At 37.3% G+C, this 14658-nt stretch overlaps 1 protein-coding gene and 1 long non-coding RNA gene across 8 annotated transcripts in view; one reads left to right on the forward strand and one right to left on the reverse strand.

Moving 5' to 3' along the window:
* Positions 1-14658, forward strand: part of MAGI2 (membrane associated guanylate kinase, WW and PDZ domain containing 2) — a 770610-nt gene that overhangs the window by 680412 nt on the left and 75540 nt on the right. For 4 of the 7 annotated variants that reach the window (XM_075774424.1, XM_075774656.1, XM_075774500.1 and 1 more), the window contains exon 12: positions 3745-3934. In XM_075774424.1, coding sequence (XP_075630539.1) covers positions 3745-3934 — 190 coding nt within the window. The remainder of the gene's footprint in view (positions 1-3744; positions 3935-14658) is intronic. The other 3 variants (XM_075774589.1, XM_075774834.1, XM_075774880.1) reach the window with 1 other exon arrangement.
* The window catches only part of LOC142604982 (uncharacterized), a 43970-nt gene that overhangs the window by 16540 nt on the left and 12772 nt on the right, over positions 1-14658 (reverse strand). Inside the window, exons 2-3 of the long non-coding RNA XR_012838811.1 lie at positions 14075-14141; positions 12898-13014 (exon numbers count right to left, since the gene is read on the reverse strand). This is a non-coding gene — a long non-coding RNA (uncharacterized LOC142604982). The remainder of the gene's footprint in view (positions 1-12897; positions 13015-14074; positions 14142-14658) is intronic.

The raw sequence follows: 14658 nt of genomic DNA on the forward strand, positions 1-14658 counted from the left end.
GCTAGCTTGTTCTCATCAGTTTAAGGTCCCTGTCCAACTGGGACATTCAACTTTTAATCTCAGGTAAAAAGTGATGAAATAGAGAACTTGGAACTTACTTATTAAAGATCCACATTCGAAGACCTTTCACTGTCAGTACTCACTGACATGTATAAATATATAAATATCAGCATATTGTTGATGATTGTCTGTACAGTGTTGTTATACAGACAGTATAGTAGTTCATACTCAAGCGGCAGTGCCCAATAATCAGAATCTAGAGAAACAACCTGAGTCATGCAGTTATTCATGCAATAGTCTGAGGAAACCAGGGTTCACAGAATAATACAACACCATCGTGTGCAGAGACTGTACCTGCATGCAGGCTAACCATTCACAGCTAGCCTGTTTTGGGTAATCTCAGCAAGAGACTACAAATGATTAACCAGGTTAAGGTAGTGTGCATGCCTCTGTCTGTCACCACTTTAACTAGCAAAATAATCAGACATAAATTTCTGGTGCCCATGACATGAAGGTAAGATTGAAACCGAGTGCCCCATACTACTGTCTGCAGAGAGTCTGAAGCAGTAAGGGCAGCACCGGCAGGTTTAGAAACCCTTCCCAACACCACAGCACAGCCCTGTAGGTGTGTAACAGGATAGAAAAACTGTAGATGGCCCAAAACCGGGTTTCTTTTCTGCTTGAGTGACTACTGCTGCACCTTTGCCCCTCTGGCTGCACAGGGGAGAAGCAACCACCATTAAAGCAAAAAGTGGACCACGGGCCATTGGCTGGAAGAGGAGAGGAGACAAGTTCCTCTCCCTGAGGCAGAGGTTGAGGGATGGTGTGCGCTGCATCTCAGTGTGCTCCACATCCCAGACTAACCCAGGCTGACTGAAATTTCCTCTGATTTCTAAGTATGTAGTGCATATATTATATATATCATATGTAATACAATATGATTAGTGCAAAATGAACCTGAGCAATGTCACCAAACCATTACCAGACTTAGATGTGCTGCACTGCACTCAATACCATGTTTACTCATTTCCAAGAGTGCCTTTATCTGTGAGCTAGCATTATAATAACTCACATACTGCAAAATAGTATGTGCCTATTTAACTACTTGATATGGGTTTGGGAGATATAATTACCCTTGTGTTTATCTGTTCATGTATTTATTGTGGCAGTATTACCCCGAAGTAAGACTATTTTGTTTGATTTTTAACTTCACACTTAAAGATTTAGAGCTAACCAGCAAGCAAGAATTTGACATATGGGACTCAGTAGAGCTTCACCAATTAATATCCAGTTTCTTGTCCTTCCTCCAGGGAAAAGTTTGCTTATCAAAAACAATTGCATTTTCCTTTCTCTTTTTAAAACCTTCTTTAAATATTTTAAATTTTTTCAGTTTCACGTTTTGAAAGAGGTAAGTGTTCTATTTCTCTGGCACTGTCCAAGAAATTAGGAAACTTTCACTTCTATGATACAGACAGGGCCCCACATGTCTTTCTGCTTCATAGCAATAAGATAGACAGTTTGGTTTCACTGACTTGTATTCTCTTTTAGAGTCCTCACTGAGAGCAAAAACTAAACATAATTCTTCATTATTTTCCCTGATCATAAGGAACTTGTGTTGAGCCCAGTTCTCCCTTTCTATTTAGATGTAGGAGTCATAATGAGATTTGTTTCTGGAGACCTTTCAATTAACACTTCCATGATACAATGATATACTCTATATATGTTTATATATACCTGAGGTATTTCCTTTAGAGCCAGAACTATCAGATATATTATTGTGACGTTTGTGTGACTTGCCACATAGGCTAATTTACCCAACTCACAGGATAAACTTACCTTGGTATGAAGGTACCCTAGGTACTTTCCTGTACCTAAGCTATTTAGATGAAAACTCAGGTATCTCCATATGTCACTTTGCTGCACAGGTTCTGCATACCTATAGTGCACTCTTGTCTCACATCCCAGTCACCATCTTTTGTATCTGACCCAAAATAAATGTGTCTGTCTTGAACAATGTTGGCAAATATTGAATATAGTATTCCATATCTTCATTGGCATTTCATAGCACTGACACTTCCCTTTCTCAACTTAAATATCACACCCAATGCATACTAGAGCATGAAAGTCATCCCATGATTGACTGAGATACCTAATTCTTTCTTTTCTTCATTGTTTCTGATGAATCAGCCCTACTTACTACTGAAACTCTGACAGAAGCACAGCTTGAATTATAACACTACTCTGTATAAAAAATGAAGTCCTCAACAACTTAAAATGGCAAATAGCCATATTCTGTTTATTTTGAAGTGTGAAGTTGAGTGTCGGATCACCTGGGATGTGCAGAGTGATAGGTACTCAGCGTTCACCAGGAGGACTCTAAACCATCTGTAGTCCACATATACTTGATGTGGAAAAAGCCTGATGATGTTCATCATCAGAATAGAGAGCAAAGCTGACCTGCGGAGCCAAACAGCTCCTGGAACCAAGGAACTAGAGGCAAAGGATAACCACAAAATTTGTGGAGCAAACTGGCTGTAAACCTGCAGTCATCTTTGATAAGGCGTTGCTGATACAACACTAGAAGTTGGTGGTACTTAATTACAGTCCAGTTTGTTTCCAAGAGTCACCTTTTGTCTAATTGATTGTTGGATTATGTGCGAGAAGACGCTGTTCTGGAGGCTTTACCATCCTCCTTCAGGAGGGGTCACAGGAAAAGCCAAATATTAATTTCCTGGGATAAACTTTTGGTTTTGTTTGACTTTTAGCCTCTTCAAACATATTTGCTAATGAAATTTAATTAGTAGCCAATTCCTTCAAAAAGAAAAATGCAGATCCCCAAGTCTTCTTTTGCACAGTCAATCCTATTATCTCCTTTCTGACTTGGTGTACTTGTGAGACCACTGAGGGCAATCTTGGAGAAAATATGGATTGTGGTGGCTTTCATGCACAGACGATACACTGCTGTGTACTTCTCTACTCTAAGTGGTCTGGAAGAGCTGAAAAGCTTATCCTGTGCTTGAGAGTTTAGTTGGATGATGCCAATGTCATTTTTTATATAAGAAACAGTAAGAAATGAAAAAGACATCAGACTAATCCTCACTTTTCTCTCATCATGTTCTGTACTTTATCATTGAACATTCAGCTATCACTAGATGCTCAAATACCTGCTGTAATAATTTTCCCTTTGTGGGTTTGGGGGTTTTTTATTGTTGTTGTTCAATTTGATGCTGTAAATTCTGCTCACAGTTACAGTAATCTGCCTCTCCCTGAGCAGCTAGCTATTTTCATGCATCTTAAAAGATACAGCATTAAGATCATTCAGTTGCTACCCCATCTGGCCACTTCTTTGATAAGCACTACTTTCAGTTACGTATTTTGATGAATCTGTAAATTGTATCTTCACAGACCCACAGATTCTGCCTTTAGCGGAATAATTTCCAATAGCTCAGTGCATTCTGGGAGAGGCACTCGACATGCCTCAGGGGTAACACTCAACCCTAATCCATACGGGATCATACTATCTGAGAAAGATCACATCTTCCCATGAGCAACAAATTAACAAGCAAATTTAACCAAACCATTTTATAAACAGCACAACACACACCTTTCATCTCAAAAGGCAGCAAAGGGATTTGCTAATTTTACAAAATACATCTTCAACTGAAATCAGTGCCTTTGGTCTCATTGTGGAAGTCACAGTTTTTGCAAAACTTCATCTTTATTCTCTGTATGTTTTTATTCCAGATGATGGAACGATGGGAAAATCAAGGCAGCCCTCAAACAAGCCTATCTGCTCCAGCTATGCCACAGAATATTCCCTATCCACCCACTCTTCACAGGAGTTCATTTCCCGATTCAACAGAGGCCTTTGATCCGCGAAAACCTGACCCATATGAGCTGTATGAGAAATCAAGAGCTATTTATGAAAGTAGGCGTAAGTGAAAGCCCTGTTCACCCTGCTGACCATTTAATATTTTAAGCTTTTGCCTATGAATGTGTCACTGCTGACATAATTTTCCATAATTATCTTTTGTAATTTAAAGAAAGCAACTATAATCCCAGTTAATAGAGGCCATTATAAATTATTCAAAAATTCTACACTTGTACATTTTCCTAGATCTTGCTTAGCCTCTGAAGTTTTACTTTCATAGGTTTTTGCCCTTATGTTTTTGCTCTCCTCATTTTGTCTGTTAAATCCTTAGTGAAGAATAGTATATATGCCACCACGTTTTGCTGTGCTATTTTTCTTCATAGTTAACCAACAGCAGGATGTGAATTTATCAATACAAAATTGTTTCACTTTTACTTTCACTTTAAAGTGAAGTTTATTAAAGAAATTTCGGATTTATTTGTTTTTATAAAAATGACTTTGACAAGTTTTCACGTTGTCCTCAGTAGCTAGAAAGAAACCCATAGCAGTAGTAAGTACTATTTAAAGATCCATGCCAAACAATACTGAGTCATAAAGATTCCCATCTTGATTTTATTTTTCATGTTTTTGAGGGGTGTACCACATATTTTCTACAAGGGTAAAAGGAGTTAAACTTATTTACTCCTTTTTTAGCTAAAAATGTTATTCTAAATTGTCCAGAGCTTTTATGCTTATTAAGATCAAAGCTTCAAAATAGTTTGTTTTTTTAATGAAAGCTTTTTCATAGCAGTTATTACTTGCACATACCACCTTTCAATTAATTTTATAAATTACTTTAGCCTATAGACTAAATTACTTTATAAATTACACATAAAATATTGCACTGCCGCTGATCTGGATTAGCCCATTAAAATTAGTTGGGCCCTGAGACATAGAGATAAACCTAAACTATCATAATCATAATGGAATGTACAAATTTCTTTAGCATGTGTAGGGATAGTCGGATCTGGTGAAGGGTTTGGAGCACAAGTCTGATGAGGAGCAGCTCAGGGAACTGGGGTTGTTTAGCCTGGAGAAAAGGAGGCTCAGGGGAGACCTGATCGCTCTCTACAACTCCGTGAAAGGAGGTTGTAGCCAGGTGGGGGTTGGTCTCTTCTCCCAAGTAACAAGCGATAGGACAAGAAGAAATGGCCTCAAGTTGCACCAGGGGAGGTTTAGATTGGATATCAGGAAAAATATCTTCACTGAAAGGGTTATGAAGCATTGGAACAGGCTGCCCAGGGAAGTGGTTGAGTCACCATCTCTGGAGGTATTTAAAAGAGATGGCACTTAGGGACATGCTTTAGTGGGACTTGTATTAGGTTTATGGTTGGACTCAATGATCTTAAAGGTCCTTTCCAATCTAAATGACTCCGTGATACTATGATTCTATGTTATTGTCCCAGGCACTGGGTTGGTGCTGCTGTTGCTTGCCTTGAACATTTAATTACAGCATCAGCATTTCCATTTGGTTTTGATATTTCCAGTCCCTAGTAGGTTGAATATGCCAGAGAAACACCAAGGTTCATTTTACATCAACTCTAACTCAAACCTAGTTCCTAAATTGCATCTCAGATTCCTCAATTCTTTGCCACTGTGGCCAGTGCCACCATCTTCTGCCACTCTGGTCTATTAAGTGGAACTTCTTTCAGTAGAGATTGTCACCTTAAAACTCACTTTCCATACTCCATACCTTTTTTCATTTTGTTGTGGGTTTGTTTTGTTTTTTTTTCTTTAGTAGATGCCTGAAATTAAGATCTCAAGTTTATATCTAGGTACTTAAATAAATTGGTGGCTTTTTTCAGCAATATCAAAGACCTTATTCCCCCTAAATATGGATTTGAGAACTTATGTTAGACACCATATAAAAAGTATTTGATCTGCAATTATAAACTGTTAGGTAAACTGTAGGAACTGGGCTTGCCAGTGTATTTATAAACACCATGTAGCCCATGCTGGCTGCTATTATTTACTAATGTAGCATCTTCCTCTGCTCCAGATGTAATTCTTGATTGGACAGAGTATTCAAGACTACGTACAAACAGAGGCTATACTTTTTGAAACTTTAAAACTCTTTGAAATCTGGATCAGGATACAGTGTGGAGCAGGCCAAAAAGGTTTGAAAGAAGTAGGACTAGATTTGAGCAGAATTTGGAAATAATTTTCAAACATCTTTCTCTTTATCTCTGTCTCTATCTCTACCTCTGTCTTTTCTCTTTTACTTTGACTTTTCCTTGTGCATTAAGGGCTAGGGTGACAAATAAATTGAAAGATTTGCCAGAGCTGAAATGTTATTCCCCAAAGTGCTGGGATTTGGGACTATAAAAATAAATTAAAGGAGAAAGAAAAGATTACATAGTTAACAAGGGTTTTATCTAGCTCAGCACCTCTACTGAAAACACTCTTGACTTCATATACTGCTTTAAGCAACGGAAATCCCTTTGCAAGCAATTGCTTCCCATATAGGTACTTTCTAGAGGTGAAGTATTTTAGCAAAAATCTGCGCTTTCCATTCAGCAGAGTCAGAACCATCTTTTGTGGTTAAAGATATCAAGCCGAGTGGAAAAGCACAGATTACAGACTTCCTGCAGTGAAACAAATATCTTTGTAAGACAATTAATAAAAAGTAATACATGCCATATGCATATGTCATATTTATATGGTGTCTGCTTTTGTCTTGATCCCCAACGTGAAGAGTTCTATATTTACAGAATTACCCTAATTAATGAAAGCAAATAAGCTCAATGCATGTTTGCCCTTCATAAAACTGTGGGGATATAGATCTGATGTCAAATACAAAGACTACCTTACACCCCCAAAGATGATATATTACACCAAAAGATATATTACACCATTCAATAAAAGAATAAAAAGTGATTCATTACTATTCATGGATGCCTTCTACAAGTTTTCTGTGTACTTCCTTGACCAACAAGAACTCTTTTTTAATCTTTTACTGATGTTCAGGAGCGTATGCTACACCAGAGGAAGAGCTGATAACTCGTAGGTTGGAGTTATGCTAAAGCCTGCATTTAAATGGTTTAGTTACATTTGAGTTCTGTCCAAGAGGCAACTGGAAATTGTACACAACCCTTTTTCAGCCAGCTACCTAGACAAAATAAGAATTAAAAACCATAAGCTGTTAGGCCCAAAGCAAGAAAGAAAGGCATGAAAAGCAAGTGTGCAGTAACCACTCCTCCCAGTTTTCCAGCAGTGTCCTAATCTTCCAGCTAATCCTGAAAGCTTTACTTTGTTGTCTTCTGATGCTGGTATCCTTTGAACATTTTCTCTAAGTCTTGATTCCACAGTTCCCAACCAGATCTCTTCTGCACTCATTCATATCCCTTGGTCATAAATAACTGCCTCCAAACATTTCTGTTCTCCCTGACATTTCTGTTTCTTGAATGCCATAAGCACACATTTTAGCAAATTCAATTAGTCAAGACTTTGCTTTTTTTCTCTACATAGTGCTAGTGTTTCTGAAGTGAGAGAAACAACAGGCAGGAAATCCATTACTGAGTGAAGAAATTGTCATCTAAATTGAGTAGATGGGAGGGATAGTTTCAAGATAATACACTCTTAGTTTCCTACCCTATGGCTGTGTCAGGTTGGTTATCTTCGGTAAAGACATACCCTTAAAGTATACACGGAAAGATCAGCTAGTTTGGGGGTTTTTTTAAGCACTTCTTATCTCAAGGCAAGTTTGCCTTATCTCGTGGCAAGAATAAAAAAGAAGGAGGTTCATCTTCTAAAAATAATGCAAAGAAGTGAACAATCATGACCTGGAAAACTCAAAAAGAAAGACATAGGGTTAGGTTTTTATTTCTCTCACAGTGAGACTCTGTTACTAAATAGTTCATTTTCATACTGCTATAGTTCTGAATTTCTGCAGATCCTTTTATCAGAGGATCTCACCACAGTCAGCGCTCACCAGGACCTCATCAAAGCCTCCTACTTCCCTATCAGGGAGTCGAGCATCACAGCGTAGTTCTGTGAGGAACACAAGCGACATGATTTGAACAGAGCAAGAACGAGACCTAAGGAGCCCGATTCACAAGCTTTTCCTCTAGCTGCTAGGTACGCTCATCCCCACCTAATGATAGCAAGAAAGGGCCTTCAAGCAGGAAGTCTCCATGAAAAAGGATGATTTTCATTCCACAGGAATGTTTATCCACCTTAGGCAAATGACCCGCATGACCCTGTGCGATAGGGAGATTTCAATTTTTAATGATCACATATGAATTACAAAGGAATACTGCTTCCGCAATGGAAGCAGTTTCTACAGGCAGTTCTACCAATACAGCTTGGAGACAGATCAAATGATGCATCAGTACAAAAGCAGAGTGCAACTCTATTTTGTAAGTCATAGCTCCTTGGAAAATTGTTTGTCATGAGTTAGCTGTTACCTGTCAGCTCTTTGCCTGTTAGCTGTCACCTGCCTCTGCTGTCACCCATCAACTGTGCTCAATAGCTCCAAGTAGCCAAAAGGGAGCAGAAAGTGTTTCCAAAGACTGATGACGATTACCACATTATCCAAAACAGGTGCCTAAAAGCAAAAAAAAAGGAAATTGTTTTCTTCTTTCTTTGCCTTTCCTTTCTGCAGCTATGTCTCTCTGTTTCTCTGCTAATTTTTTCCCTTTTTTTTTTTATCCCTCTCCTCTTCTCCCCACCACCCACTCCAACCTATTTCTTCTCCCTGATGAAGAGAACCTACCTAGCTTTCTGCTGTTACATTATTTTGCAAAACTCAGAAATGGAGGAGAAGACCTGCTCAAAAAACTGGATACTTTTTTCCTTTTTCCATCCAATTATTAATTTTAGGCAAATCCTTTAATTCCTTCCTCCTTGTGAGAACTCTTAGAGTGTAAGTGACAGTGTGAGACTGCTAATAACCATGGAAGCTTGGTAGAGGAGCTAGAAAATGGAACATCAGATCAGGAATTTCCTATTAATGAAAAAAATTATAAGACTTGATATGCACCAGTTGTTACAGCTGTAACTGGAGCTCTGCAGTTTTCATCGAGAGAACTCGTTCTCCTGAATCTAATATTTTTGCCTTTATATATTCTCCTTATCCTCCCTTATATTTTATATTGAACTCTGTTTATTGTAAATACGGAGTTTATAACAAACTGTTCAGAGACCTGTATAGGTAGACATTAGTCAAACAGGAGACACAAAGCTGTTGGGAATCATGATGCTATAGTAGTTCTCTATTTATAAAATATATGATAGAAATTTGATTTTATATTCCTCTAAAGCAAGCAGTAAAATAAAACCTTTTTTTTGCAGCTATTAGGTTACATTTGTCCTTCAGTTAGTGCGGTAGTCCAAGACTGGTGATGTGACACAGAAATGCCAGTAGGAAGAATGAGATAAGACAGTGATAAGCTCTCATTAAAAGTGAAATCTGAACAATTGCAGTTCTACCTTTTACTGGAAGGACAAAGGTTTATTCCTTCAACATCTCCCAAATTATTTTCTCCTCTGATCATGGTATCATGAATTTCCCAAGTTCCTTTTAAATCTATCAGCTGCCTTAGGCACTGTAATTTTTTTTTTTTTTTTTCTGCCAAAGAAAGAACCAAAAAAGCAAAGTCCACCAGCAGCTGTGAAACATGTAAATAGCAAATATATTAGCATAATGCATTATTAGCCTTCATAAAATAAGGGTGTTTTCTTAAGCAGACTTAAGAGTACCTTTCTCTAAGGGTCACAGACGAGCATTTCAACACATATTCACAGGCTACCTTTCCTCTGGAATATCAGTGCAGGTATTGAGCACAGATATGCGATAAAGTATCAGCAACAGGAAAGATTTGTAGGATGGCATTATACTGAATCATAATGCGTAACTCTGAAAATACCATTCTTGCAGAAAAATACTAAGGCCATCAGAGTTTCCTAAATTTGATGCTTGTGGTACATAAAAAAAAATATTAGGTGTATAGAACTGAGTCACCTGAGGGGGTCTACAGCATAATCTACAACTAAGCAGTACTTGTTGGCTGAAGACCTACACAGTTACAGTCTAAAAAATTGAAGGAAATTTTTCACAAAATTGTTACTGCAATTTTTTTCAGATAGTATTTTCCTGACAAAAATTTTACCTCCTACAATTTTTCCAATTTTTGCTCATTTCTAGTCTAAAAAAAAAAATCACATTTTGGTTACAGTCCTTTATTAAGATATATATGTATGTGTGCACATGTATGTGTGCATATGTATATATACATAGCATTATGATAGCGTTAAATACTTAGTATTTTGAAGTATTATATAAATATAAAGGGTGTTTTGTCTGCATAAAGTGTTTAGGACTATAAATTCAGAAAATTAGGTTCTATTTCAAATCTTCCTTGAGCTCAGTTTGCCATATCTTTCAATATTTCTGTTCGTTACTGCCCTTTATATAAGTAAGCCATGCCTGCTTTCGCTTAGTAAATAAAAGAGTATTGGGAAATTGCTAATTATTATGTATTATCATCAAACTACTCCTTGACCTAGAGCACAATCAACTGAGTTATAGGAAAGTAATTTCTCCAAATAATTTCCAAACAGTACAGGTTATTGTTTTCCATGCATCTATTGCTACCCCAAGCAACAGCATAGAGAAGGTCTAAGAACTTGTATTGCTAAATGAATGTAAACCTTTTTGTTAACAAGAGGTGATACATAACAAAAGGAGAGGAAATTTAACAGACCAACATTAAATAATTTTCTATTGTTCATCACTGCAGAAAGAGTTACTCGCCATGACAAAACGGATTTGTTGGTTATAAAAACTGACAATGAAACCAAAAACATTTTCAAATGGAATTATGAGAATATCATCATCACAGTACTGTGGATATAAAGTGATTTTGATTGCTGGATTGCAAAGTAGGTCCCAAATGACCTATGCTAATATGAAGCGTCAGTTTTGCAACTGATGGCGGTATTAAAGATGCAATATTCTTTTCTCTTGAACAATTTACACTTTATTAAAAGGCATACAAATCGATTTTCATCTGCAAAGTGGTAGGGTGTACTGAAGAAGTCCAAGTAATAATTTAAGAAAACTGACTTGTAAGCATTGGGGAATTGGTCACAGGTGCATGAGACCAATGGGAACTGCATTGCTTATGGGCTGTTGCCTGCCCAGCTTTGGAAAGGACATTACAGCATGATCATATTCATTCTGCTCATTTGTAAAACTCCTATTCACCTAAAGCATGGCTAGGACTGAGATGCTGAAATATAAATATTTCCTAGTGCTAGTTTTGTTCCATGTATTTAGTGTTCAACAAAGTATGATCCAGAAAATAATGCCATATGGACAATAAATATTATCATCCCTATCTTTCATCAGCATAATAATTCCTCCAGAGAATACCAGTGACTCCATCAGTGCAAGTAAGAATACCCTTTTGTCATGTTGTAGGTGAACTGTGCTCCTAGGGCTGTATCTTGACAGCAAAGTCGTCTGGTGTTCTCACCATGGGTTTCAGTTAAGTCAAGTCGGGATTGTGTCCCAGGTCTTGTTTATCTGTTTATCTATTTTCACAAATATTTTACAGCTTTCAGTTTCAAAATTGTAAGTGTCATTTGTTTTAAATTAAATAGATGTGCAAGCTTTTTACTATTTTATCTTTTAATCTTTAAAGTTAATCTTGGCTTTGCATTCACCTAATATGGCGGAAATCTTGATGTATAGCAAGACCCTTTGAAATGCACAGCTGGACCCTTGTTCTCCAGGACACATAGAGTAGTCCCCATGGTGGAGATTTGTTTCAGTTACAGTTATCTACAAGTAGCAGTTCAGAAGAAGTCATCTTAGTTTTACTTTCCCAATTCTTGTTTCTAGCACAGATTAACTAAACTAAAAAAAATTAATGCAGCAAATTTACCAAGTATTTTGTTATTCATTCAAGATCTACTTTGTAATTATTTCATTCCTATTTCATATAAAATAGTACAACTACTTGTGGCAATGCAGCCACACCAGTACAACCAAAAAGGCTTTATATGGAGAATACATGTATATTATGTGAACATTTTAAAACTTTCTGCACTTTGAATGCCTGTTCATGGTGACAGTGTTGGGTAGTCTGGTCTCTTTGTCCTGGTCTCTCTAAACATGCTTTCTGCTGCCTCATTTCCTGAGGCATTTAATTTAGTAAAAGTTTAGAAAATGCCAGAATTAATTTAATAATAAGTAAATAGAAAGTTTTGAATTGCCTTGCATAAAGGTTAGTTTCCTATAAAAAACAATTGACAGTTTTCTTATAAAACAGAGCAGTTTGTCCTTAGCAGACACAAGGCACCAGGACGTGCACAAATGGTGTGCATTCTGCTTGGCTGAGGAGCAGTCCCAGTGGTCCTTCCTCTTCACTTGGAAGTTTCAGTTCTGCGGGGTTTATGCACGTTTTGTAAAGAACTAGCTAGTATTTTGCTAATAAAGTCCCTTCTCATATGTTAAATGTTCTTCACAGATCTTTCCTCTTTCAAAGCTTTCTACCAGTAGCTGACAGTTTGCCCATCACATGAGCACAGCTATTTAGAGGTTATATTCTATTTTTCAAAGTGCCAGTGACGTAATTACAAATATCCTGTACTGCACACAGACCCAGACTGCTGATGGCAGATTCTTCCTAAAATGAACATTACTTTTCTGTATTTACCAAAAATACAGGTCTGCATTTAGGTTTATCTTTCATATGTTTAAGAACTTTAAGGCTCAATTTAACACCTTCAGCATAGCAAAGTTCCAAGTTTCATATGTGTGAATTTCTAAACTACAACGAAAACAAATGCTAGATGTTGAATGGTTGTGTATGAGATGATAATTAACACCATGAGACACTATATGAAATTATACTAGGCAAAGACACTTATTCAGGAACAAAAGCCAAATCAGACTTAACGAGATTAGCTTTGAAGGAAACTACCTCATTGACACTTTTGCTTGACCACAAACAATACTTTACAAAAAAGGTATTGCTGACTTAAGATACGTGGCTATCTTAACATAGCAAGTTGTTCCCAAAGTTGTCACAGTTTGAGCATGGTTGTGCTTCTTTCACTTTGCTGGTTGAGGCCAGTTCTGAGGGATATTAGGATGACTACAAGCAGAAATAGAAACACAGAATGAACCAATCTTACAACAGCTCAAAAGGGTAATTCTAGGTGGATGACCAACAGAAAAGGCTTGGGTCCTTTCAAAACTAAAAGCTTGTTGAGACTATCAAGATGAAATTGCTTTCTGTACATTAAAATTATTCTGTCTCTTTTAAGAATTCCATTAAAATCTTGAAAGGATGTGAGTAAAAAAATCTTTTATCCAAATTTGCAGTGGAACAGCATCAGTTTCATAGGTTCTGGTTTTCATGAGTTGTGCTGGTGGAATAATTTACATTTAGATAGCACCTCTCATCTTGAAGGATTCCAAATCACTTTGCAAAATCTGAACTGCGTGAACGAATTACCTCCTTTAACTGTGAAAGTAAAGATGTACAGCTGTCTATAATCTGAAACACCACAACACAACTCCTAACACAGCAGGTGAACTCAAATACAACAGGAACATCAAATCCAAAGAGATGTTCCCATCCAGCGGAATCTCTAGACTGTATTTTAGGTAAGCAAGGTAGCAGTCATCTGAATTTGAGCAGGTCATGGTTGTTAGGTAAATGATCTTGCCAAAAAAAGTCATTCAGTGGCCTCCATCTCCATTTTGGGGAAAATGTCTTTGCCCTAGAGCATTAGTTCAGCATTAACTCAAGTGAACTCAGCTGCTACCATTACAGCCCATGCTGCCTTTAGGAAACCGTCCACCGGAAGGCAGGTAGCTTCAGTCCAAACTCTTCCAAAGTGGTTAAGAGCTGTCCATAGAGGAAATACTGTCTTCTCATTTCTTTCACCACATCCACTTATTTCCAGAAGGCTTAGCCAAAATTGCTGGCCTCCAATTCATTCTCTGGCTCTTTCTGCCTGGAACTGCCTACTTAAAAATTAAATGCACTCCTGTCTTCCTTCTGTCTCAGGAAGATAGTATATACTCGTACATTGTAACACTGTCCTCCAGATGCTGATGTGACAGACCTTACCCCACTTGTATCATGAAATATGTGTGGTATGATACTCTGGTAGAGAGTCACACGAATGCATTAATGGTTTATTTACCTTTTTGTTTTGGTAGGCCAGTGGAAATCACCTCTGTTTTCGGATGTTTTGCAATTCACTCTGGATGCTGCAGAGATAATAAAACAGAAAATCTTATTCAGAAAATTTCAAAATCAGCAAAGGAAGTGTGACAGTGTACTCAGCTATGGACTAGTTCCATATTCCTCTAATGCCAGTAAAGTAGTCGTATATGAAAACAAATCAGTTATTTGCTGCATTTCATCTAGTGAAATGCAAATACTTTGAAACTACCTGCATGAAAAGTAGGTTAAATGGGTTTACCTCCATTTGCCTTCATGAACAACCATTTGTGGTTATTGGCAACATACATCCTTCTAGCAAAATCTTGCTTTTCCTGATGATAAAAGACATTTTGCAATTGAGTTGAATAAAAACAGTGGTCAGGTCATCTAAACACAGCCATTAAACTTGCCCTTTTATTGCTGTACTAGAATAAGCATAAATATTGTCACTAACTTTCAAAATCTTAAACACATTAACAATTTTATCTTTGTCACAACCTATGTTGTGTTAAAGGAACATTATCATCCTACCACCTCTTTCACTTCGCATAGAAATGAACA

The sequence above is a fragment of the Balearica regulorum genome, chromosome 1 (assembly GCF_011004875.1).
Source record: "Balearica regulorum gibbericeps isolate bBalReg1 chromosome 1, bBalReg1.pri, whole genome shotgun sequence".
NCBI classification, from domain to species: domain Eukaryota; kingdom Metazoa; phylum Chordata; class Aves; order Gruiformes; family Gruidae; genus Balearica; species Balearica regulorum.